This window comes from Clarias gariepinus, chromosome 5, assembly GCF_024256425.1.
Source record: "Clarias gariepinus isolate MV-2021 ecotype Netherlands chromosome 5, CGAR_prim_01v2, whole genome shotgun sequence".
In the NCBI taxonomy this organism is placed as follows: domain Eukaryota; kingdom Metazoa; phylum Chordata; class Actinopteri; order Siluriformes; family Clariidae; genus Clarias; species Clarias gariepinus.
The window spans coordinates 33,518,974-33,543,324 of record NC_071104.1 but is presented as its reverse complement, the minus strand read 5'-3'; the positions used below and the strand labels follow the sequence as shown (position 1 = coordinate 33,543,324).

General features: G+C 39.5%; 1 protein-coding gene across 5 annotated transcripts in view; it reads left to right on the top strand.

Moving 5' to 3' along the window:
* nckap1 (NCK-associated protein 1) overlaps positions 1-23,243 on the top strand; it is a 61,162-nt gene extending 37,919 nt beyond the window's left edge. For all 5 annotated transcript variants that reach the window (XM_053496171.1, XM_053496170.1, XM_053496169.1 and 2 more), the window contains 14 exons: positions 3,863-3,982; positions 6,676-6,815; positions 7,247-7,378; positions 11,945-12,163; positions 12,433-12,563; positions 12,733-12,830; positions 15,458-15,551; positions 15,847-15,929; positions 17,640-17,720; positions 17,797-17,890; positions 18,484-18,600; positions 18,762-18,871; positions 21,541-21,630; positions 22,208-23,243. In XM_053496171.1, the coding sequence (XP_053352146.1) occupies positions 3,863-3,982; positions 6,676-6,815; positions 7,247-7,378; positions 11,945-12,163; positions 12,433-12,563; positions 12,733-12,830; positions 15,458-15,551; positions 15,847-15,929; positions 17,640-17,720; positions 17,797-17,890; positions 18,484-18,600; positions 18,762-18,871; positions 21,541-21,630; positions 22,208-22,324 (1,626 nt within the window). In that variant the 3' untranslated portion in view covers positions 22,325-23,243. The remainder of the gene's footprint in view (positions 1-3,862; positions 3,983-6,675; positions 6,816-7,246; positions 7,379-11,944; positions 12,164-12,432; positions 12,564-12,732; positions 12,831-15,457; positions 15,552-15,846; positions 15,930-17,639; positions 17,721-17,796; positions 17,891-18,483; positions 18,601-18,761; positions 18,872-21,540; positions 21,631-22,207) is intronic.
* Positions 23,244-24,351: the final 1,108 nt, after the last annotated feature.

Below are 24,351 nucleotides of genomic sequence, written 5' to 3'. Positions count from 1 at the left end.
AACCTCGAGAGGAACCGGACTCAACAGGGAACCCATCCTCATTAGGGTGATAATGGGTAGCAGGAGATTGTTTTGCAGTCATACTGTTTGTTGGGCAGCTGAAAGGTCAGTATAACAGGAGATGTGTTTAAGTTAATATGGAGTCCACTTTCGTTACTGGAGGCTCGGGTATAAAAAAGTGTCTGTGGGAATTTCACCAAAAGTCCTGATGTTCCTGCAAAACCCATGTTCTGTTCTAACCAACCTCCAAAAGACGAAATATAGAAGGATGTTCATACCATTTTAAGAGACGTTTGAGTTTAAAACCAGTGAGCATTTGTTTTGGGGTTGGCCATCCACATCATAGCTGTTACATTATATAAGATCTGTCCAGCCATGTAATTTGAAAAATATAGACATTTATTGAAGAAGATTCAACGTACAAAGAAAAATGTTGTACTCGTTTGTGCTTCGTTGTTTGTTCCTGAATCTCACCGACGAACTGAAATCTCTTTCCTTTCAAAGGAGATTTTTGGGAAAAGCCAGAAGTCACAGGGCAACCAAATCTGCGGTGCAGAGTGGGCTGAGATTTGAAGTTCCGCCAAAGAAAACTTTGCACAAGATTTAATGCGTGGGCTGGTGCGTTGTCATTATCGTTGCTCTACTCGTTCAGTCATTTTGAAAGCGACTGTCTCACGGTACACATTCTCACTCAACGGTGTCTAGCACTCCACAGACTAGGACAGTCGCTGTTCACACAAGTCCACTGTCTTGGCTTTCCAGGTTACATCAATGTCCCACAAGCTTTTTCCCTTATATTACCAATGGCTGGATTTTTCCAGACAGTCTTTGTACACCACGTAGCACAAGATTGCTGGACCATTAGATTCATACGCTTGTTGGTCATCACAGTCCAGATCCAGGGTCCCTGGATTGTTATAATAACCTCTATTTCTTTGGGAAAGCATTCCACTAGATCTTATAGTAAGGCTGTGGTGATGTGTGTTTGTTCAGACACAAGAGCAGTAGCTCCCCTGTTACAGTCCATCCTAAAAGTGTTCAGTGGGGGCGAGGTCAAGACTCAAAGCCAAAGTTTTTCCATTACAAACTCAACACAGCATGTGTTCAGGAATCGAACACCATAGCTTCTTTTAGCTTTTGATGAAGAGAAATTGGATTTGTACAGCACACAAAGATATCCTGTACAGCTGTGTGCTTCACACTTTTGTTTGTCAGAGAATCACCTATGGGTGTGATGTAACACGCTTTAAGCCATTTAAGGGCATTTCAGAACTGGAATAGAAACCATTTTGACAACCAGTTATGTTGTTGGAATGACATCATATTCTATCATTTCCAGTATAGTAAGTCACAGGGTTTTTGCAGAAATGAATCCTGTTGATCTCAAGATGGCAAAGCCCAGAAACCGTAATTTCTCATGGATAATGTGCCAGTGTGTGGACTCCACAGAAACGATGGCTGATTCCACAACAGCAAACAAATCTTATAAACTCTTCATGATGCCTATTACACGCCATGCAAAGAAGTGAGTTAAGCTCGAAATCAGCCAAAATGTAAACTTTAGGCAAAGAAAACACCAAGCTACTTCATTTGAAGAAAATTCACGAGTCACAGGGATGTGCAATAAAGACTCAGGGATATGAGTAACATGATCACTATAAAGCCACAGGACACACTCTTGTTAAGAGAGCTCCAGATCCTGGCGTTTAAAGTGCCAAACACCATCCCTAGCTGCATTACACAATCACCTGTGGAATTGCTCAGATTTGGTTTGTTTCCACACTTAGGGATTTGCATAAATTTTTAGCTCTGTGTTGAACAGCTTGAGCTCAGGATGACTGAAGTAGCACCGTCTACAGTTCAGGGCCACAAGTGTATCTTATTTTAAAGATTTCGCTGTGTGGTTTTGGGTATCCTTACACGTTTATCTGACTTCACCGATTCCTACAGACGAGCCAGTTCTTCCCTATTATACTTCAAGGCTAACTAGCTTTTCCTAAGGTATGTAAGAAGTCAGGCATCTTTTTTTGTTTTGTTTTTCTTTCAATGCACAACTCAAGATTAATTGTTTCTCCTGTTCTGGAAACACTGCAAATAGAGTTTTCACTCTGAACGTGTTGTAATTGGAATTCATTAAAAAAAAATATTTAACTTTTGAAAGATGCTAAATGTAGGGTCATGTGTATAGATTTCAAGTAAATTACAGGATTTAGTCCATTTAAATCAAACTCTAGTTCGTTTCCCTCTTGATTCGGATATATTTTTGGACATATCTTCAGCTGACGTACTGAGAATGTCACAGTTCAGTAGAACTTATGCCTGGTGTCTTAAGTAATGTCTTAATATGCGCCTTCTGTGACTCCAGTGCATATTTGAGTGCTTCATTTTCAAATTGTATAATTTGCCTTAAGTGTTACGCACAATAAACAATCACAAGAATGATGACCAACCCGTGTGAGTAACCTCAGTCTCTAAATATTTTTCTCTGTGGGACGGGAAACAAACATTAACAAACTGATCATCTTTGTTCTGGTCAAATCATCACATTTAAATTTATTTAATTTGACAACTGATTAAGTAATCCCATCAAGGCAGAGATGGGATTTGACCTCATGACCTAATGATCAGTAGTCCATTGAGCGATCAAGGCTTTAATCCAGAGACAACCATCACATTAAACTGATTGTAATGTATTTTTTGGGTTATCTTGTTGAAAAGCCCATCGACGGATATAAGCAACCGAGTTTGCGGCTGCAACGTCATGGCACTAAGTAGAATTTGTGATGCCATCCATCCTGCACCATTACTTGCACTAGCAAAGCAAAGATTCTCTTTCTCTATCTTTTGCTATCTTATGCTATTTTTTTTTTTTTGCCATCTCTAGATTTCCTTGCCTTCCTTTTCTCTTTTGTCTCCAACATTATCTATTACCTTTATTCTTTTTTTTCTACTTACTTTCCATCAGTCTGTCTGAACTTTTACATGTAGAACGGTTATGTGGAAAACGCATGCTGAAATGCTTGATTTATTTTGTCGCTAATTGAAGCGTACACTGGCGGGGTTACGAGCGCTCCCGTGGGTTAAACGTCCCTCAACACACCAAGCTTCAACATCTTCCTGTTCCATTGGGTGGACTTGAGATTGGCCAGTCTGCCTCATCCCAGATCTGATCTGGTAAACAGGCGTGTTTTTTTTTTTTTTTTCATTGGAAAATGGGCTTAAATGAGCGTGTAAATGCGCATGCACACAGGCCATGCGATTACTGTGGCAGGACCGGGCAGGCCGAACTGTCCCAGAGCTCTTAGAAGAATAAAAGAGATTTACGATGGGTTAGGTGGCTTGGGTTTCCCTTGTTCAAACATGAAACTCCCTCTCTCAGCAGCTCTAAAATGTGCCTCTTCCTATGGCCACTTCACAGCTTTGGACAGCTGCAGCTTTTGTTTATGTTGGAAAGGCATTAAAAGTTTCCAGAAATGTTTCCATCCTTACACAGGAACCTTTTTTTTTTTTTTTTAGATCTTTTTTTATGAGGGTCAGACTTTGGAGTAACTCCAGTTGAACAGGTCTTCAACGGGCGTCCAACCTAATGCAGTTTTATAAGAAGCAAGTGAAGGAGAAATTGTAATTTTTCTTTTACAGATTACAGATTCGCCATAGTGTGGTGGCATGCTATAGGGAGACAAGCTGCTGAGTTACTGAGTTTTACTTGATCCTGCAAGCATGAGAGAAAGATAAAATGGGGGTAAAAGGAGAGGTCTATAAAAGTTGATGCGCATTACAAATGCCTGGGACAAAGAACTGTGAGTTCTCTGCAATTTCGAGAAGTTTAAAACATCTTGTTCCCTATTTTTCCCCTGTACAGAGGCACCATATTGGCGATCGCAGTCTGTCTCTGTGCAACATGTTTCTGGATGAGATGGCCAAACAGGCTCGAAATCTCATCACTGACATCTGCACAGAGCAGTGCACTCTGAGTGACCAGGTCAGTATCACCCATCCCTCCAACCTCTCCTTAAACACCTCCCTGATTCTTAACATCTAGCCTCTCCCTATACACCATCATCCTGATTGTTACCCCCTAATCTCACCAAAAACACCACCACCTTGATCCTCAAACTCAAACCTCTTCTTTAACACCATTATTAGGATTCCTAAACACTTAAATCTCTCCTGAACATCATTACCCTGATCTTTAACCTCAAATCTCTCCATAAACATCACCCTGACATATACCCTCAAATTTCTCCTTGAGCAACATCACCCTGATCTTTTAACCTCGAATCTCTCCCAAATAATCACCCTGATCTTTAACATCGAATCTCTTCTGAAACATCACCACCCTGATTTTTAACCTCAAATCTCTCCATAAACAATCACCCTGATTTTTAACCTCAAATCTCTCCCTAAAAATCACCACCCTGATCTTTAATCTCAAATCTCTTCCTAAACATCACCCTGATCTTTAACCTCAAATCTCTTCCTAAACATCACCCTGATCTTTTAACCTCAAATCTCTTCCTAAACATCACCCTGATCTTTTAACCCCAAATCTCTCCCTAAACATTACCACCCTGATCTTTAACCTCAAATCACTCTCTAAACATCACCACCCTGATCTTTAACCTCAAATCTCCCCCTGAGCAATATCACCCTAATCTTTGACCTTAAATCTTCCCCTGAGCAACATCACCCTGATTTTTAACCTCAAATCTCTCCCTAAAAATCACCACCCTGATCTTTAACCCCAAATCTCTCCCTAAACATTACCACCCTGATCTTTAACCTCAAATCACCCCCCTGATCTTTAACCTCAAATCTCTCCCTAAAAATCACCACCCTGATCTTTAACCCCAAATCTCTCCCTAAACATTACCACCCTGATCTTTAACCTCAAATCACTCTCTAAACATCACCACCCTGATCTTTAACCTCAAATCTCCCCCTGAGCAATATCACCCTAATCTTTGACCTTAAATCTTCCCCTGAGCAACATCTCCCTGATCTTTAACTTGAAATCTCTCTCTGGACATCATCACCCTAATCTTTAACATCAAATCCCTCCCTAAACATCATCCTGATTTTTAACCTCAAATCTCTATCCAAAAGAACTTTAACCCTGATCTTTAACCTCAATCTTTCCCTGAACATCACCACCCTGATCTTTCACCTCTAATTTCACTCTAAACATCACTGATTCTTTACCTCAAATCTCTCCCTAAGCGTCATCAACCTGATTCTTATTAACTTCTACCCTCACCCCAAACACTATCATCCTGATCCTTTAGTGCTAACCGCTTACTAAACACCACTACCCTTATTCTTAACCTCTACCCTCACCCGAAACACCATTATCCTTATTCATAACCTGGAAACCCCCTTTAAACACTATCATCCTGATCCTCAAACTCAAACCTCTCTCTTAACATTATCGTCCTGATCCTTAACTGTGCCCCTCACTCTAAACATAATCTCCTTGATTCTTAATCTCTACCCTCACCCAAAACATCATCCTGATCATCAACCTAGAAACCACCTCTAAACACCATAATATTGATCCTTAAACTCAAACTTGTCACTAAACACCACTATCTTGAGCGTTTACAGCCAGCCTTTTCCTTTCCTTTCATTAGCCTTATTCTTAAACTCAAACCTCACCCTAAACACAACCATCTTGGCGTTCTTAGCATTGAACCTGTTTAACTACCATCATCCTGATTCTTAAGCCCTAACTTTTACCCCTTAAATACTACGAAACTGATTAATATCTTCTAACCTCACCTAAAACTGTATCATTAACGTTTAACCTCCCAACCCTTAAAAAATAAACATCAAGACCCTTAGGTTCTATTAAGACCACAAATCTTCAATTAATAACTGCCCAGAAACAAGATGACTCCATTCTTAACCATTAACAACACAACACCCTTGACCCTTATGTAAAATAAACACTGTGGTCCTTATCCTTAGTTATAACCACCCATGAACACTATGGTTTTGACCCTTACTTTAAAACCTCACCCAAAAACAGAGGAATTCTTGTTTCAAAACCTCCTATTAACATTGAGACCCTGAGCCTGACCATTAAAAAAAAACAAACATTTTTGTCTATTTTATTAGCTGTAAGTGTATATGCTTATTTGTTAGCTACGTTAGCTTTAGAGCTAATGAAAAGTTAAAACTTAACTTTAGACACCAAATATGTCTTGGCTGATTAGCTAAATTTGGGGTAAAGGAGACATTTAGTATTTTTTATTTTTATTTGAACGTCCCCTTTAATGGACTCAAACTCCTAGGTTGTCCTTCATGCCCAATTGTCTTCTTATTTAAGTGGCATCTTACCAGATGAGAAATGTGCTGACTTATGAGGACTTCTGCTTATGTGGAACAAATGTGCCCTTTGGCAACCTCACCTTATTCTCCCCAAAAATTGTGGAGCTTTAGGAAAGCAAAACTTCCCCAGATGTTCTCTCCTCAGCCAGGGGCATATATCAACCCTCTCCCCAACCTCTTGAGATAATGCGCGGCGATCTCTTCTTGTCTGTGTTTTTGTAATAATATAAGCGAACTGGACAAGGACTCGTAACTCTTCGAGAGTATACTGCTCTTGTCTCTTTGCTTGCTCATTGGTATAAAAATGAAGGGGCCCTTTTTCCTGTTTCCCCCTTAACCACGCAGCTACTGCCAAAACACTGCGCCAAAACCATCAGTCAGGCCGTGAACAAGAAGTCCAAGAAGCAGACGGGAAAGAAAGGAGAGCCAGAGCGAGAGAAACCCGGAGTGGAGAGCATGAGGAAGAACAGATTGCTCGTCACCAAGTAAGCAGGACTCGAGGACACATACAGTACACACATCATCATCATCATCACCACTACTTGCATGGAAACTGTTGAAATCAGCATGTAGAAGCATAACTAACTTCCAACACTTATTACTACACACTTCAAAAACTCTTTCTTGTGTGCCAGTATCAGGTCATCTTAATCCAGTCTGATGGTGGTCTTTGCTACTTAATCAGCCCTCCCTGTAACCTAGCCACACACATACTCGCAGCTAATAGAAAGAGGATAGACCTGGATCCCTGACTCAAATATCCCATTTCCACTGAAGCATTAATATATAATGAGCTCAAACAATGTTAGCCATGTTCTTTCTTCAAGGCTAAGCTTCATTCTTTCTTTTTAATTTAAGTAAAATTAGTTTTTAATGCTAGCTGCTGTCTGAGAAGGCTTTTATTTCATGTTCCTAGCTTGGATAAGCTGCACACAGCGCTGTCAGAGCTTTGCTTCTCCATCAACTATGTACCCAACATGGTGGTCTGGGAGCACACCTTCACCCCACGCGAGTATCTGACCTCCCACCTGGAGATTCGTTTCACCAAGTAAGTCTCTCTTTCCCCTTCTTAGTATTCAGTTTCAACCTTTAGAGCTTAGACTTTGCTCGCTTTAGCGGCACAATTGTTTTCTTTACAGCACAGCCAAAGAAAATAACAGTGCAAAAAAGGAAAAAAAGTGTTGGCTGTGCAAAAATGTTAAGCGAATGTTTTAGTAACAGGAAGAACATGATAAACGTAGAAATTACCCCAATTGTTCCTCATTTCCTCATTATAACTTTTCCATAAAATGTCCCAGCATTATTTTGTTGCTAAGCTGAAAGAGAGAGTGGCTTTCAGAGTGGTCTGCAAAAAAATCGAGGTTGATGTAAGTATGATTTAAGTCAGCAGGGAGGGAGGTTTATGAAATTCAATGTCAATGTCCAATGGCCAGATAAACATATCATACACTGTGAGCATGTGAAACCGTAACAAACCCGTCATTAACAACAACCAGCCATAAAGTCCAACCATAAGTAATAGGGATGTGACTTTGTCAACCTGAGCATTACATTCATACATGGGTCTTTCCCACAAACTTGGAGCCGCACAGTTATATAGAGCGCCTTGTGATCCTGTAGCATTACAATTTCCCTTTAGTGGAAACCTGTTCCAGCATGACAATACTCCTGTGCACAAAGTGAGCTTCATTAAGACATGGTTTGCCAAGTTTGGAGTCGATTAATTCACTGAACACCTTTGGGATGAACTGGAACCTCAGGCCTGCTCACCAAACATCATTGCTCATTTTTATTAACACTCTTGTACCTCGTGTATCTGTGGAAAGCTTTCACAGAAGAGAGGATATTATTACAACAGCGAGAAAGACTTTGATTTAACTGTGACCTTCCATGAACAGAGAAGATAAATATTCCCAAGTAGAAAATTTAGAGGCCTGAAGAAAATGTTTTTAATTAATACACAGGTACATGGTTAACTGATGCATCATGCGTCTAAAAAAGGAATAAAGAATAGACTAAGAGTCTCCTCTGGTCTAACTCCAGTCTCAGCCTTATCTGTGACATTAAGTAAAGCATACAGTTCTGTTGAAACATTGCCCCTCGATGAATCATATCCCTCTTTGTGCAAGCACTACTCGTATCTTAAAGGCTAAGTATTTAGTCAGCCACCAATTGTGCAAGTTCTCCCACGTAAAAAGATGAGAGAGGCCTATAATGTTCATCATAGGTATACCTCAACTATGCGAGACAAAATAAGAAAAAAATCATACCATCAATCATACATAAAAGTAAGATTTTTGGCTCTCACAGACCTGTAACTTCTTCTTTAAGAGGCTCCTCTGTAATCCAATCGTTAACTGTATTAATGGCATCTGTTATCAGTATAAAAGACACCTGTCCACAACCTCAAACAGTCACACTCCAAACTCCACCAAAGACCAAAGAGCTGTCAAGGACACCAGAAACAAAATTGTAGACCTGCACCAGGCTGGGAAGACTGAATCTGCAATACGTAAGCTGCTTGGTGTGAAGAAATCAACTGTGGGAACAATTATTAGAAAATGGAAGACATACAAGGCCACTGATAATCTCCCTCGATTACACGGGGGACCTAATGAATGACCTGCAGAGAGCTGGGACAAAAGTAACAAAGCCACCAGGGACTCAAATCCTGCAGCGCCAGACGTGTCCCCCTGCTTAAGCCAGTACATGTCCAGGCCCGTCTGAAGTTTTCTAGAGAGCATTTGGATGATCCAAAAGAGGATTGGCAGAATGTCATATGGTCTGATGAAAAAACTCAACTTGTTGTGTTTGGAGGAGAAAGAATGCTGAGTTGCATCCAAAGAACACCATACCTATTGTGAAGCATGGGGGTGGAAACATCGTGCTTTAGGGCTGTTTTTCTGCAAAGGGACCAGGACGACTGATCCGTGTAAAGGGAAGAATGAATGGGTCTATGTATCGTAAGATTTTGATGGAAAACCTCCTTTCATCAGCAAGGGCAATAAAGATGAAACGTGTCTGGGTCTTTCAGCATGTCAGTGATCTCAAACAAACCGCTCAGGCAATGAAGGACTGGCTTTGTAAGAAGCATTTCAAGGTCCTGCAGTGGCCTAGTCAGTCTCCAGATCTCAACCCCATAGAAAATCATTGGAGGGATTTGAAAGTCTGTGTTGCCCAGCGACAGCCCTAAACCATCACTGCTCTAGAGGAGACCTGCATGAAGGAATGGGCTAAAATACTAGCAACAGTGCACGAAAACCTTGTGAAGACTTACAGAAAACGTTTGACCTCTGTCATTGCCAATAAAGGGTATATAACAGTATTGAGATGAAATTTTGTTATTGACCAAATTACTTATTTTCCACCATAATTTGCGAAAAAAAAATTTTTAAATCCTACAATATGATTTTCTGGATTTTTTTTTTCTTATCTTGTCTCTCATAGTTGAGGTATACACGTGATAAAAATTATGGGCCTCACTCATCTTTTTAAGTGGGAGAACTTGCACAATTTGTGGCTAACTAAATAAATTTTTGCCCCACTGCATATATACATGCGACTGCCATTTTTATATACTTCAACAGCCTGTTAGCGCACACAGGTTTTTTTTTTAATCTATCCCAGTGCTTGATGTCGTCCTGTTCTCACTGTTTGTCTGTTTCTTTTGCTTACCACATAGTTTACTACATTTTATTTCAGAGAAACTTACAGCTCGTTGTTTAATTAAACCACGGATTGGAAAACGAACGTAAAGGGTCTATTCGGGCTTTATTGTTCCACCTGTGATTTATTGGTGCAGCTGACAGGAGTTTGGGTTAGAGTTCACTTTTGACGTGGCTCCAAATCCGAGCCCTGTCCAAGCACATAAACACGGGCTGAGGAATAACAGGTATTTTCCACTGCAGGGTTCAGAAACTCTGACGCGTTTAGGCTGGCCGTGTCTGTGAACCCTTGTAAATGCTCGTGCTTCTTGTCGATGAGGCTCTATTAGCACCGCTCCCTGCTATGTCCTCTCCCCACATTCCCGTGGGTCGCGCTAAGTAAAACGTTTTACTGCAAGATCCTTTCCCAGATTTCCCGTGCCGGACTCTCGTTATCCACAGTTTTAATAACTTCACAGATAACCTCACCGTGATGATGCAGTGAAGCCAAATTATTTACCTACGTAGGAAGACCAAATTTATACAGCCATTGTTTAACAAATGTGCGTAAACAGAAACGTTAGAAACACTAACAAATGATGGAAAAAGGATTAAACAGTGATTTAAGGATAGTATACAGTATATATTATGTCATTGATTACATAAGAAGCCCCTACTATTATTGTTGCACCACCTAGAAATTGCTCACTATTACTTTTCTAAGAAATTGGTCCAACGGTTTTCCCAAAATGCAACAGCCCCATATCTCCCTCAGTTTTGCATGCAACCCCAAAGTTCAGCTGTGGCTCCTAAACAGTATGGAAAAAGTTGACCTGGTAGAAAATGCTTAAAAATCTCTACTCCAATGGAAAAAGTCGTTTTGGCTTAAAAAAATAATTAACCCCATCAAAAACTGTCCCCTGAACTCACTCTATTAAGAATTTGTGAGGTTTTACAGTGTAGAGACAGCAAGTCAGCCAGAAACTACTCCAGCTTTCTAAACTTCCAATTTGCGATTCATTTTGCACAACTCCCACAATTACAATTTTGTCACAATTATCAATAATGTAAGTTTATAATCTGTGTGTATAAAGTTATGACTTGGTTTCTTAGCAGCTGAATCTCCAAGTGCACTTGAACGGTCCTTGTTGACGGCAACACTGGTTGGTTTTGGGGGGGTTGGGTGGCAAAGCTTTGTGCACATCGGTGTAAATTGAGGCAGGGTTAATGTGTAAAAAAGAAAATAATTTTACTCAGCAAATTATTAATTTGAGACCTTTTATCCCCACAAATCTCAATTCAATCTGATTTTATTTGTATAGCGCTTTTAACAATTGTCATTGTCGCAAAGCAGCTTTACACAATTAATTAAAATAATTATTTAAGTTTGTATGGAATGTAACACTCCCTGAGATGGCAATAGGAAGAAACCTTGAGAGGAACCAGACTCAACAGGGAACCCATCCTCATCTGGGTGAAACAGAAAGCAGGACTTGATCTGCATTCATACTGTGTGTTAGGTGGCAGCCAGTTCAGCTAGACAGTTGATGTTAATTGATATTAATATGGATTCCAGGTAGTTATTGGAGACTCGGGTAGACTTGTAGGAAATTCCAGTCCTAAACTATCGAGCTGTCAAATCTTACCCAATGTTTATTCAAACTAGTAGTTACAGTAATAGTTACAGTAATAACCTAACCCTAGGGACAGGTGTTTAGGGAAACGTAATGTGTCTTATGCAGTGTCCAACACTGCTTTCCAGCAGATCTGAAAAAAAAATAAACAAGATAATCCAGGCAACAGATTATTACCTCAACTAATTCGGCTAGAAAGATTACTTACCGAATAAGGTCAATACTAGACATTAATAAGGTCAGTACTTGACGTGAATGCTAAACGTTTTTGGCCTATCTCTCTAAGGAATGGTATGATGCAAATAATCACTAAAAACAATATTGTCATCCTTTCAGGTCCATAGTGGGAATGACCATGTATAACCAGGCCACACAGGAGATTGCAAAGCCCTCAGAGCTCCTAACCAGCGTGAGAGCCTACATGACAGTGCTGCAGTCCATCGAGAATTATGTCCAGATTGACATAACCAGAGTGTTTAACAACGTGCTGTTGCAGCAGACACAACATCTGGACAGCCATGGAGAGCCGACCATCACCAGCCTCTATACTAACTGGTAAGGACATCATACACTTTTATAGCCACAGTATATGCAGTTATACTCTGTAACTAAGAGAACTAACTTCTACACTAAACAAAGAGATTGAAAAACAAGTGCATGCAAGGGTTAATAGTTTACCATAGCCCAAGTAGATGAAAGTGGAGTTGGGATAGGAACTAAACTATTTAAACTATTAAAGTCTATTAACATTCGCAAATAGTTGTACAATTACAATTCGATAAAGTTTTTCTGGCAAGTTAAAGATGTGATGTCTCTCCTCGCAGGTATCTGGAGACTTTGCTTCGGCAGGTAAGCAACGGGCACATAGCTTACTTTCCTGCCATGAAAGCATTCGTCAATCTTCCGACTGAGAACGAGCTCACCTTCAATGCAGAGGAGTACTCAGACATTTCTGGTAATCTCTCCGAAATGCTTCATTCAAAACTACTAACATTCCAAATTATTATATAATTGTGCAATTTTAACGTCCTGCTCTCTATCCTTCTTGACGCAATTATCATGTGTCGTTTTGCTGTTCTGCTTTGAGTGATTGTCTGAAATCTTTTTCTTCTGTTTGTTTTCAGAAATGCGATCGCTTTCTGAGCTTCTGGGTCCATACGGAATGAAGTTTCTCAGCGAGAGCCTGATGTGGCACATCTCCTCCCAGGTGGCTGAGCTCAAGGTGAGGAGGTCATCTGTGATGAAGCTGATAGAGGATTTAGAAGCGCCTTGTTTACGAATGTCTCACAGGAGTGTCCCTAGGGCATGTTTAGGTGTTGTCGGGTATTAAAGCTCACGAAAGCCTCTCAGGTAAAATTACTCCGCCATGTTAAAGGGACCACTGAGATTTGTTTCGGTGTCTGTGTCTACTGGATTGTCAATACAAAGATAATAAAGTCTCAAGGATAAGAAAGGTCATATGTCCCCGTATATTAAAGGTAAATGGTCAGGTACTCCCAGGACATTAAAGGTCATGGGAAAGTGTCCTCATATTTGAAAGGAAATGGTCAGGTATTCCCAGGACATGGCTGTGTCCTCATATTTTAAGATAATTGTCATGTACTCCCTAGACTTTAAATGTCTTGGTGCTGTGTCCTCATATTTGAAAGGTAATGGTTATGAGTTCTCAGGACATTAAAGGTCATGGTTAAGTATCCTCATATTTGAAAGGTAATGATCAGTAGTCCCTAGGACATTAAAGGTCATGTTCAGGTGTTGTCAGATTTTAAAGGTCATGTTCAGGTGTTGTCAGATTTTAAAGGTCTTGGTCAGGTGTTCCCAAAATATTAAAGGTTATGGTCATGTATTTTCCCTGAGCATTTAAGGTCATGGCCAAGCGTCCTCATATTTAAAGTTAATGATCAGATATCCCCAGGACATTAAGGGGTATGTTCATGTGGTGTAAGATTTTAAAAATACATTAAGTCCCCAAGTTATGAATTTCCGCAGGTACGAACGGACCGCGGATCTACGAACAAGTCGTGCAAGTAGCTCACAAGAATTGTTCAAAAAATAAAGAAATACATACTGCAGTGCACCACATGCCAGTATTTACAATGTACAGTATTTTAAGTGTGTAAGTGAATGTATAAAGTGTCAAAACGTCTGGTATATTGTATGCGTGTGGGTGGGGAAAAATGAGTCAGCCTCACCGGTTTAAAAGAATCAGTCTGGAAGCACAATGATAGAAAATGTCTGTCCTGTAAAGCTGTCATGATTGTGAATAACTCTAATTTCGGAAAACTCACAGTTCACTGTCCGAAACAGCTCTGAGACAAAATGTTATCCATTCAAGCGTGCAGTTAACACTTGCATTGTCTAAACGCAAGTGCATTGCATTGTTTAAACGAGGTCCGCTGACCCTGCTGTGTCACCAGGGTTCCTCGATTTAAAGGCACAGTCTCGCGAGAGTATAATGCGGAACCAAAACACCAAACCTGTGTGTTTGGTTTTGTCATGCTTTACATAGTGTGTTTGTCAAAGGAGTATAAGGCTTATTGAGACAGTCTTATGAACGAATTTGACTTATGAACATTTTCCTGGAATGGAACTCGTTTGTAAGTTGGGGACTCACTGTAATAGACAGATGTTCCCAGGACAAAAAAGGACCTGTTCATGTGTTTTTACATGTATTTTTAGATTTTAAAGAAAATGGTCAGGTATTCCCAGGACATTTAAAGGTCACAGGGATGTACTCTCAAATTTTAAAGATACTGGTCAGGTTTTTTCAAAACAATAAATGTTCTTCCCATGTGTCCTCAAGTTTGAAATGTATAGAGATAACAGCATTTTTGTGGTCTAATCTGTTCTCAAGTCTGAAAATGAGGTGTCCCCAGATACGATGAGATAGTGATGGTGTCTCTAGGTAATAAAGGTCTTGATCATGTGCTCTTAGGTAGTAACAGTCATGGTCACAGGTCTGAACTGAACATGTGCAGGTGTTACAGGTGTTGTTTTCTCAGGTGCTGCAGATATTAAAGATTATAGTGAGCTTTCCCCAGGTATTAATCGTCCAAAAACGATCTGCAGTACTATTTGGTCTGTTTCTCTCTATTTGCTTTTCCAGCTGCTGAGAGAGTTCTCCATCTGGCTGGAAGCAATTAAAAGCTTTCCTTGTTATTACTTGAGCCAGAACGAGTGGTGTACCTGTAACTCTATTTATTACTCTATATTTACCCCTTCTCTCACTCCTTGGGTAACACATTACGACTGTCAAAAACTCTCAACACAATCCTGGTATTCATTAATAAAGAGATCCTTTATTAAATAATAACGTGCTCTGTGTGTTGGTGTGTGTGAGTATGTATTATGGGTGCAGGAAAAGATATGTTAAACTGTTGGTTAAGTGTCAAAATGCTGAAAGAATTTAAGCCACAACGTAATGTCATAATCATATCTTCTCCCTCTGGACTGTGGAAACGTGTGAAAGATTTATGCTCTTCTAACATGCAATCGTTTCTCCCCACCTGAAAATCATTTACAGTTGGAAAGAATAGTTTTGCCTATCTTATTTTCGTTGTTGTTCATGGTCTCAACCTTTACACCATGCTGTGTTCAGTTAATATGAAACATATTTGAACACAAGTGCTCTGTTCATGGGTGTTAGTGTAAACAAATGTATGATGTGTGATCTGGACCCTTGAACATATTCTTCTCCTTTTCTTTTCTTTTTTTTTTTTAAGCTGTAGTTAGGACATATAATGTATTTGTGCTTACCTTAGGTGTAAAATAGTACAAGTATCTCTGATCCAGTGAGATTCAAGAATGGATATTTTGCCTAATTTTACCAGTCCTGTTTTTGTTCTTCAGAAACTGGTGGTGGAGAATGTGGAGGTTCTGACTCAGATGAGAACCAGCTTTGACAAACCTGATCACATGGCAGCGCTCTTCAAGAGACTTACATGTAAGTGTTCCTGGAACTGCTTGTCTGGGCCACTTGCTCATAGAGTTTCTGCTTTAACACCTCCTATAGGTCATCGGGGACAGAATTCTGCGCTAGGTGAAAACTTGTAAATGGTGTGCTTCATGGGCCAAGCCAAACAGCTTTCTTTACAACTGGATGGCTTTTAGTCTAGAAAGTCTGCACTTTTGGTTCCTTGTACCCGATTGAGTCGTTTAGGCATCTGTTCTAAAAGAGAGTGCCAATTTAGATCAGTACTGTTTGTCCGTTAACATCAAGTTTCTTTTGTTTTCTTCAGCTGTGGACAGCGTACTCAAGAGGATGACCATCATCGGGGTTATTCTGTCCTTCCGCTCGCTGGCACAGGAGGCGCTCCGGGATGTAAGTGAGACTTCACATCCTAATCTCCATCACAGGACAGAGCCCTCAGCAGCAGGGTGACCTTATAACTGGATTCTTATCTACTGGGTTTTAGTGCAGTATTACGAATAGCAGTAACTAAAGCGGCAGGGTGTAAAGGTTAGTGTTCAGAAGGTCAGTGGTTTAAACCCCAGCTTCACCAGGCCCTTGACACTGTCTGCTCCAGAGGCACTGTATCATGGCTGACCCTAATCTCTGACCCCAGCCTTCAAACTTGAAGTAAGAATTTTACTGTGCAATAAAATATGTAAAAAGTGTATATCTGACAAAAATAGAGGCTTAACTTATTCTAGATTTAAGATCATAATATTCCCAAATGCACCAAATGGCTCTGCAGTAGGGTCTGGACTCAACAGACCACATGACCTTTTTCCATTGCTTTAAAGTCTAGCAAATTTAGATGTTTTTTTTTTTTTTCTCCCATGAGTAACCTCACTCAAAGTTGAGTTCTCATCACATTGTGTGTGTGTGTGTGTGTGTGTGTGTGTGTGTGTGTGTGTGTGTGTGTGTGTGTGAAAATGCTCTTACTTTTAATATAATAAACATAGCTGTGTTTTCAATCTTCATTTAAAAAAAAAAAAATTTAACCATGCATGTTTACTAAGCATTTAAGTGGTTTCCGTTTAGGGATTCATTTTCTGACCACATTTATTCCAAAAAGTTGAAGGCACAGCACTATCCTTTCAGATTTTAATAATGTTTTGAACAGTTCTTAACCCCATTCCAGTAATTTCAAATATTCTTAATGTTTTTTTGTACTTGATGCTTGCCAATAATTTGACCCTTCTGAAGAGGTGATTTTTTTTTTATTTATTTTTTTTGTTTTGTTTTCTTTTTGGGCCAGGCAGTGTATTTCATATAATTTAATATGTAATTTGCTTGTCAGATTTATTTACCCTCTCATCTTTCTGACCTTGACGAGTTATTAATTTGAATAAAGTGGACAAAATTCTCATTCTAGCAACTAGCACTAATCTTGCAACCAGCTTTTGGTCTATTTTTGGCCTGGCCACTTTCTCACTCCATGGTCATTTTTGATTTCCCTACATTGTAAAACAATACTGAAGGCCTCAAAGATGTACAATAATCTCCTTTGAACAGTTGATATTGAGATGTATCTGCTCCTCATGCTTTGTAAAGCCTTCATAACGGCTCTAATCTGAGGTGCTGGTTGTTAATTGGTGATTTCTGAGGCTGGTGACTCTAAATGAACTCCTCTGCAGCAGAGGTAGGTTTTGGTCTTGCTTTCCTGGAATCTTCTTCATGAGAGCCAGTTTCATCATGAAGCTTGATGGGTTTTGCAAAAGCGCTTGACACAATCCTGTTCTTGCGGAACTATTCCAAAACAGCTGACCTTCGTGTCTTAAAATAACAAGTGACTGTTGTTGTTGTTGTTTCATGATTACCTAATGCCATATGTGTTATTTCATAGTTTTGAAATCCCCAGTATTGTTATAGAATGAAGAAAATAAATCACTAAACAAAAACAAAGAAGTTTACAAGAGATTCCACACTTTAAAGTGTTTTCGTGTGTGTGTATATATACAGTATATACATATATGAATGTTGATCAAGCAGTAATAATGTGATATTTTAAAAACCAAAATAAAAAATTGTTTTTTTTTTTTTTTTTTGAAAAAAAAAAATGATGTCTGTCTCTGTCCCCTCAAGGTTCTCTCCTGCCACATTCCTTTCTTGGTCAGCTCTGTGGAGGATTTTAAGGATCACATTCCCCGCGAAACAGATATGAAGGTAACAATCCGTCGATTGTCAGCCCACTCTCGGACACTGTTACAGCAGAGGGTGACGGTCTGTTTCTCATTCCTAGGTGGCCATGAATGTGTACGAGCTTTCCTCAGCAGCAGGTTTGCCCTGTGAGATTGATCCTGCTCTGGTTGTTGCTCTGTCCTCCCAGAAATCTGGTAGGCAGGATTTATAAGCAGCATTACTTCTTCTTCTTCTTCTTTTTATATTAGCGTTCACAGCATTCCAGTGATATGCTACAGATGTCTGTAGGAAGAGCTGGAACTTAAAGAAAATAGATATCCATTGCTGTAAAATTCCAACAAGCGAGAAACTGAACTCTTAGACAGACAGGTGTCAACTCCGTTTCACTCTGGAGGTCTGTCTCGTTATAATAATGACTATAATATTTAAACGTCAGTTTTGTGAGTCCGTACAAGAATATTTTTTGGCTTGGCCCGATTTGAGTCTCATCATCGTAAGAAAGATCTCCACTGTTTACTGTCAAAACAGGGAGTCAGAGCCAAACTCCACATCACCAACTTGCTCCCACAGGGTTGTTCTAATACAAATACAAGTTAATTGTTGGACATTAGCAGCGTTTTTCTTGGCACCTCAAACTCAAGGCCTGCTGAGAAGGAACTTTTTTTTTTTCTCTCCTCGCGCTTTCTGCTTTGTCGTGTCCGAAGCCAAGGAAGAATCTATGAAGAATCGTTGGAGTCATTCCGCTTTTTTATTTTTTGGGTGTGTGTGTGTCTGTGTGCGATAACAGAAAACATCAGCCCAGAGGAGGAGTACAAGATTGCCTGTCTGCTGATGGTGTTTGTGGCCGTGTCTCTGCCGACCCTGGCGAGTAACGTCATGTCTCAGTACAGCCCTGCAATTGAAGGTATACATGATGGAAAGAATAGTTTTAAATTATTATGATTATGACATAAGGATGGTGCTTGTTAGTGAACAAGTGTGCACCACCATATTAGTGTGTATATTCATCTGTCATGACATACAGGCCATCTTTTAATCCTGTGTTAATATCGATGGTAATTTCAGGTCACTGCAACAACATCCACTGCTTGGCAAAGGCGATTAACCAGATTGCTGCTGCTCTCTTCACCATTCATAAGGGCAGCATCGAGGACCGTCTGAAGGAGTTCCTAGCTGTAAGTTCATCACCTCTATGTGACCTGGTTTCTTTATTTCATCAAGATATGAACTTTTTATGGTTATTTGTTGCAGCTGGTCATAGCCTTGACACTGAACTGGCACAAACTCGTATCAGTTCGACATGCGAAGATGATTAGCTCTCTCTCTCTCTCTCTCTCTCTCTCTAAAACTCTCAACTACAAGGTGCAGAATAGGACACTTTATTTTATTTGATTGTAACTTTTACTCCTTTGAGGAGTTTTATTCCATTGATACTTTAAAAAAAAATTAAACAAGTAAATTGAAATTTATATCTAGTTAATTGAACATCTTATTTAGTTTTAATATTGAGTAACAAAACTGACTCTCATCATGAATATAGCCGTAGAAGCTGGCATGGATTTAAAAAAGAAAGGAAAACTCTCTGCCTGACTTTTTTCTATAAGTCTTACAGTACTACCTTTTTTAATTTCTTTTCTCCAGCGCTTTTTAGCCCTCTGCTCTCTTTTTCATATATTAGATAGACAGACAGATGAATAGACGGACAGACTGACACTGACAGATGAATGGACGGACAGACTGACACTGACAGATGAATGGACGGACAGACTGACACTGACAGATGAATGGACGGACAGACTGACACTGACAGATGAATGGACGGACAGACTGACGGACGAACAGGCAGGCAGACAGCCACTGACGGACGAACAGGCAGGCAGCCACAGCCAAAATGTTGCACCAATGTGTAAAGTTCACTATAGAACAGAACCAGAACCTACTCAGGCCTGCAGCTGTAAACGTCCTGAGCTTTACTGGCTCTGACGGAGCAAAAAACATTGTTTGTTTGTTTTTCCCCCATCATTACTCTTACATTGCACATTATCACCAAGACAAGGCACCTTGTCTAACCATAGTATAACTTTTTTTTTTCAAATTCTAATTTTATTTGTCACATACACAGTCATACTTAGTATGATATGCAGTGAAATGCTTATAAAGCTTTCTAAAGCTCTGTCGATCTCTTTCAGTCTCTCTGAACTACATTCTCTTTGTCTGCTTTAATCTTTTTTTTCTCCCTTCTACCTGATTTGCGTGACTAAAAATGATGTAAGAAAATGAAAAATTGGCTGAAAAAGTGCTCGGATCACATTAAAGTTGCATTCATTTGCATGTGCTGTGAAAAGAATTATGCTTTCCCGCACAGGACCAGATGGTCTTGGATCGCTTTTTAACCATGTAATCTTTTTCAAACTGTACTGTATCTTTGTTTGACAAATATGCACAAATGGAAGAAACTAAGACTTTTCTGCCCCTCCTCCTTCTCATCACTTTTAAAGCACTTTATAATCTCGCTCCTCCTCATCGATCATAGTTTATACAGGTCTACACTCCCTCTCTCTCTCTCTCTCTCTCTCTCTCTCTCTCTCTCTCTCTTACACTCTTCACTCTTCCTCATCAAGCCTCCTCCTGTCTGCTTGACCACCATAAGCTCTAGAGCCTGTAGCCACACTGTTCCTCGTCCCTCCCAGAAAATATCAGTGATAGAGACTATTCAACCACGTTCAAATCACATTGTAAGACTTATTTATACAAAAGCAGTTAATCCCACAAGACTTTTTATCTTTTATCTTGTTTAAGTTTTGAACAGTGGTCTTCAGCGACTAGAAAGGTGCCAATATAAATAAAATGCATTATTACTATTTTTTAAATTATTACTTTTTTTTACAGCACTGTTTATACAGTGATCTAGGAAAACCTGTTTGAAGTGTTTTTTCTACACTTTTATTCATAAAAAAAGAACAGAAACAACTGAACAAATCACTAATTATTTCTTTTTCCGTTCTTTATATTAGAATGAGTTGGCACAGTGGTGTAGTGATTTAGCACTGTAACCTAGCACCTCCAGGGTCAGGGTTTGATTCCCGCCTCGGGTCTGTGTGCATGGAGTTTGCATGTTCTCTCGGTGCTTGGTAGGTTTATTCCAGTTTCCTCCAACAGTCCAAAGACATACAGATTAGGCTAATTGCCGTTACCGAATTGGCTGTAACAATTTTTTTTGTCCTACAATGGATTGGCACCCTCCCTACCCCTGTCATGCCCAAAGTCTCCTGCCTCCAGGCCCCCGCGACCCTGTAAAGTATAAGCAGTTTATACTGTAGATAATTAATGGATGAATATCAGAGTGAAAAGAGATCAGTATAGTACAAAGGCAGCATCACATTGTAGATGATGCTGAGGATCTAAATGAGGATTCATTGCCTTGTTGTAAATCTTTTTTTATTTTTGCATTGATTGATTGGGTTATAAATGTAGGCGGAGCTTCTTTCAGTGGAGTAGAGACATCTGATACGCTTTGTTATTCATTTTACGTTTTAGTTACTTTTATTGATTTCTTATTTTAATTCAACTATTTTGATATAAATATGATTTTATTTGATTGCTGTTTTTATTAACTGTCACTAACTGATGATTTTATTAACTTTTGTACATAGTCAAAGTTAATTTTAGCTGCTTTCATTTATAATTTTAATTCTGCTTTGTTAGTTTTTTTTGTCTTATCATTGTACAGCACTTTGGTCAACTTCTGTTTTTTTTTTTGTTTTTTTTTTACATGCTATAAATAAATTTGACTGCGAAAGAGAAACATTTCTAATCATCTGTGCTGTTCTCTTCACTTCCCCAGCTCGCCTCCTCCAGTCTGCTGAAGATCGGCCAAGAGACGGACAAGACGACCACCAGGAATCGCGAGTCTGTTTATCTTCTCCTGGACATGGTGAGATCCTTCACCACCGCTACCAACTGAGTGTCGTCCGGCCTACCGCTTCATTACTCCTCATGTTTTAAGTGTTATTTTTTGGGCTAGCTGAGGTTTTTGATGTACTAATGTACCGTATACGTTACAGATGTCATCATCTTGAAATAAGAGGTGAAATATCACAGATGTTTGTAGTATTATTTAAAAGAAATAGCCACACACAGCTTTATGGGATTTCAGTTTGATCAGCCATCTGTATTCACACACACACTCACAAACACACACACACACACACACACACACACTGTATCTGTTAGCTTGTGGAGCTCGTGTGGGATTTGTCTAAAGGATTAGCAGTGCTTTGAAGTCTAATCTACAGGCAGCCCGGGCGCTGGTGGGTAATGGAAAGTGAAGTCCGTCTTGATTAGACTGTGGACGTGTTCGTGTGTGTCCTCCACCCAGCACCAGAGCTGTCTCATATATACACACACACACACACACACACACACACACACACAGAGCACCGAGCCAGACTGGTAAGCCCACCGCCAAGTCCTGAAATCTGTTCTCACATGAATTTGTGTGTTTGTTCCAGATTGTCCAGGAGTCTCCATTCCTCACCATGGACCTGTTGGAGTCGTGTTTCCCGTACGTGCTGCTCCGGAACGCCTACCACGCCGTCTACAAGCAGTCAGTATCTGCTTCTGCGTGAGAGCTGACCAGTCACATTCCACACACACACACACAAAATTTCTCTATCCATTCTCAGTCTTAACAGGCACAATACTACATATGGGATCAAATCTTCTTTAAAAAAAATAAATGAATAAAAAAAAACAAAAAAAAGCCGTTATCGACCAGGTAGAAGAAACTACAAGTTTTGTTTGTCAAAGCCTAGTAACACTAAAACCTAATTTTTGATGTTTTCTTGTTTTCATTTGTTTTATTATTATTATTATTATTTTTTATTATTATTTCAAAGAGTGGATGTGGAAAAGGGAATTTGCAATGGTTTAAAAAAAAAAAACAAAGAAGAAAAAAAAAACATAAACCAAACACAAGTATTTGGATGTGTGTGTGTGTGTGTTGTGAGGGTGGGTGAAGTAATAAAAGACCACGTTATGCTAAAAACGCTCTAAAACACTATGAAAAGAAACACAGTGATTCTTATCTCGGTGTCGTCCTAGCTCTAATCTGTGTGGGTTAATGCGCGCATTCCTTCTCTAAAAATCTTTCCTTTTTTTTTTTTATCACAGATTCATGTTCTTTTGCCAAAATAACACTATTACATATAACATCTCATTTGATTAAGCAGAAATGTGGGTAACTACGCGTCCTAAAAGAAGCCTATGGTGATGTTTGTATAAAGCATATTATAATTTTTTAACTAATTTTCATGATGCCTTGCAGCATCCAGAAGACTCCATTGTAACTTTGTGTGGTTATGATAAACATTCGTACATATTTATTGAATGTTTATAAGTTGGCTGTACACTCTCTCCCTCTCTTCCCCGTTGCCCTTTTACAATTTTATGTTCTGGATTTTTTTTTTTTTCCTTTTGGAAATGACCATGTATCTTCCACAACATTAAATAAACTTTGGGTCATATGCATTTGACCCGTGTGCCGTCCTTCTGCTTCAAGACATCTTATTTTTTTTCCCCCCACTGTGTGTTATGGGTTATGGTCAACATAATGTGATTTAACGGTCATGAAGGTTACAAGTAGAATGTACAGTTTGAATAAAACAATCTTGTCTCATAAACATGATGAAAACGATTGATTGTAAAATGAACAATCAGAGCCGTGGAGAGGCCATGAAAAAAAAAAAAGGCTGAATACTCAATTATACAAAAATGAGTTCAGATCGAGTAATCTGATTGGACGAGAGGCGTTCCATGAGTGGTGATATCGAGCATAACAGCACTGGGACGTTTTACTAGGTGTGAGAGCAGCTGCCTGCCCAAACCTACATTTAAAACCAGGCAATGAAGCACTTTCAGCAAGACAACACATCAGATAACGTTTTATCTTAACACGCTGTCTCCTCAATAACTCGCCTCGAAGACATCTCACATCGTCTCTGAACCATCTGTTTCACGTCTAACGCAAGCTACAAAGTTAAGTAGCTTCTAACAAAAGGTTGAATCCCAAATCCTTCTCTCTAACTTCTGATCCATGGCACGAGTAGGTGTGTGAAACGAGGTATTGTACACCATAGTGCACTTACTTTTTTTTTGCTATTTAGTATTTAAACCCAGAACCCAGGAAGTTAGTTGATATTCTGCAGCAGAATGAGTGGATATGGAAATTAAATCTTAGAAGTTCCTCAGGACTGTCCAACACCTCTATGGTTAATTCTCATCGACTTTTGGCTACATAATGCGAATTTAAAACTAATATTACCCCTGTTAATTACACATTCACCAGCGCCACACTAGCTTTTGGTGTTGTTACTAGTCCACTAATTCTTGTATTGCCACACTGACATCATAAACTATTTATTTATTTTTATAATTGAATATTTAAAAAAGAGATTAACCTGTCAGTCAGCTCGTGATCAGAATTGTTTGGTTTTAAGTTTGATTGGCTGCTACCGGTTATCGGCCGATCAGTGCAGAAGGTTCTGGGTGGCGTAACAAAAAAATTTTTTATGGCATATCAAAAATCGTGCGTTAAAAGCCTCCGATCTGTCTTTTTCTCCAAACTCTGTAAGCAAATTGGTCTTAAACACACTCA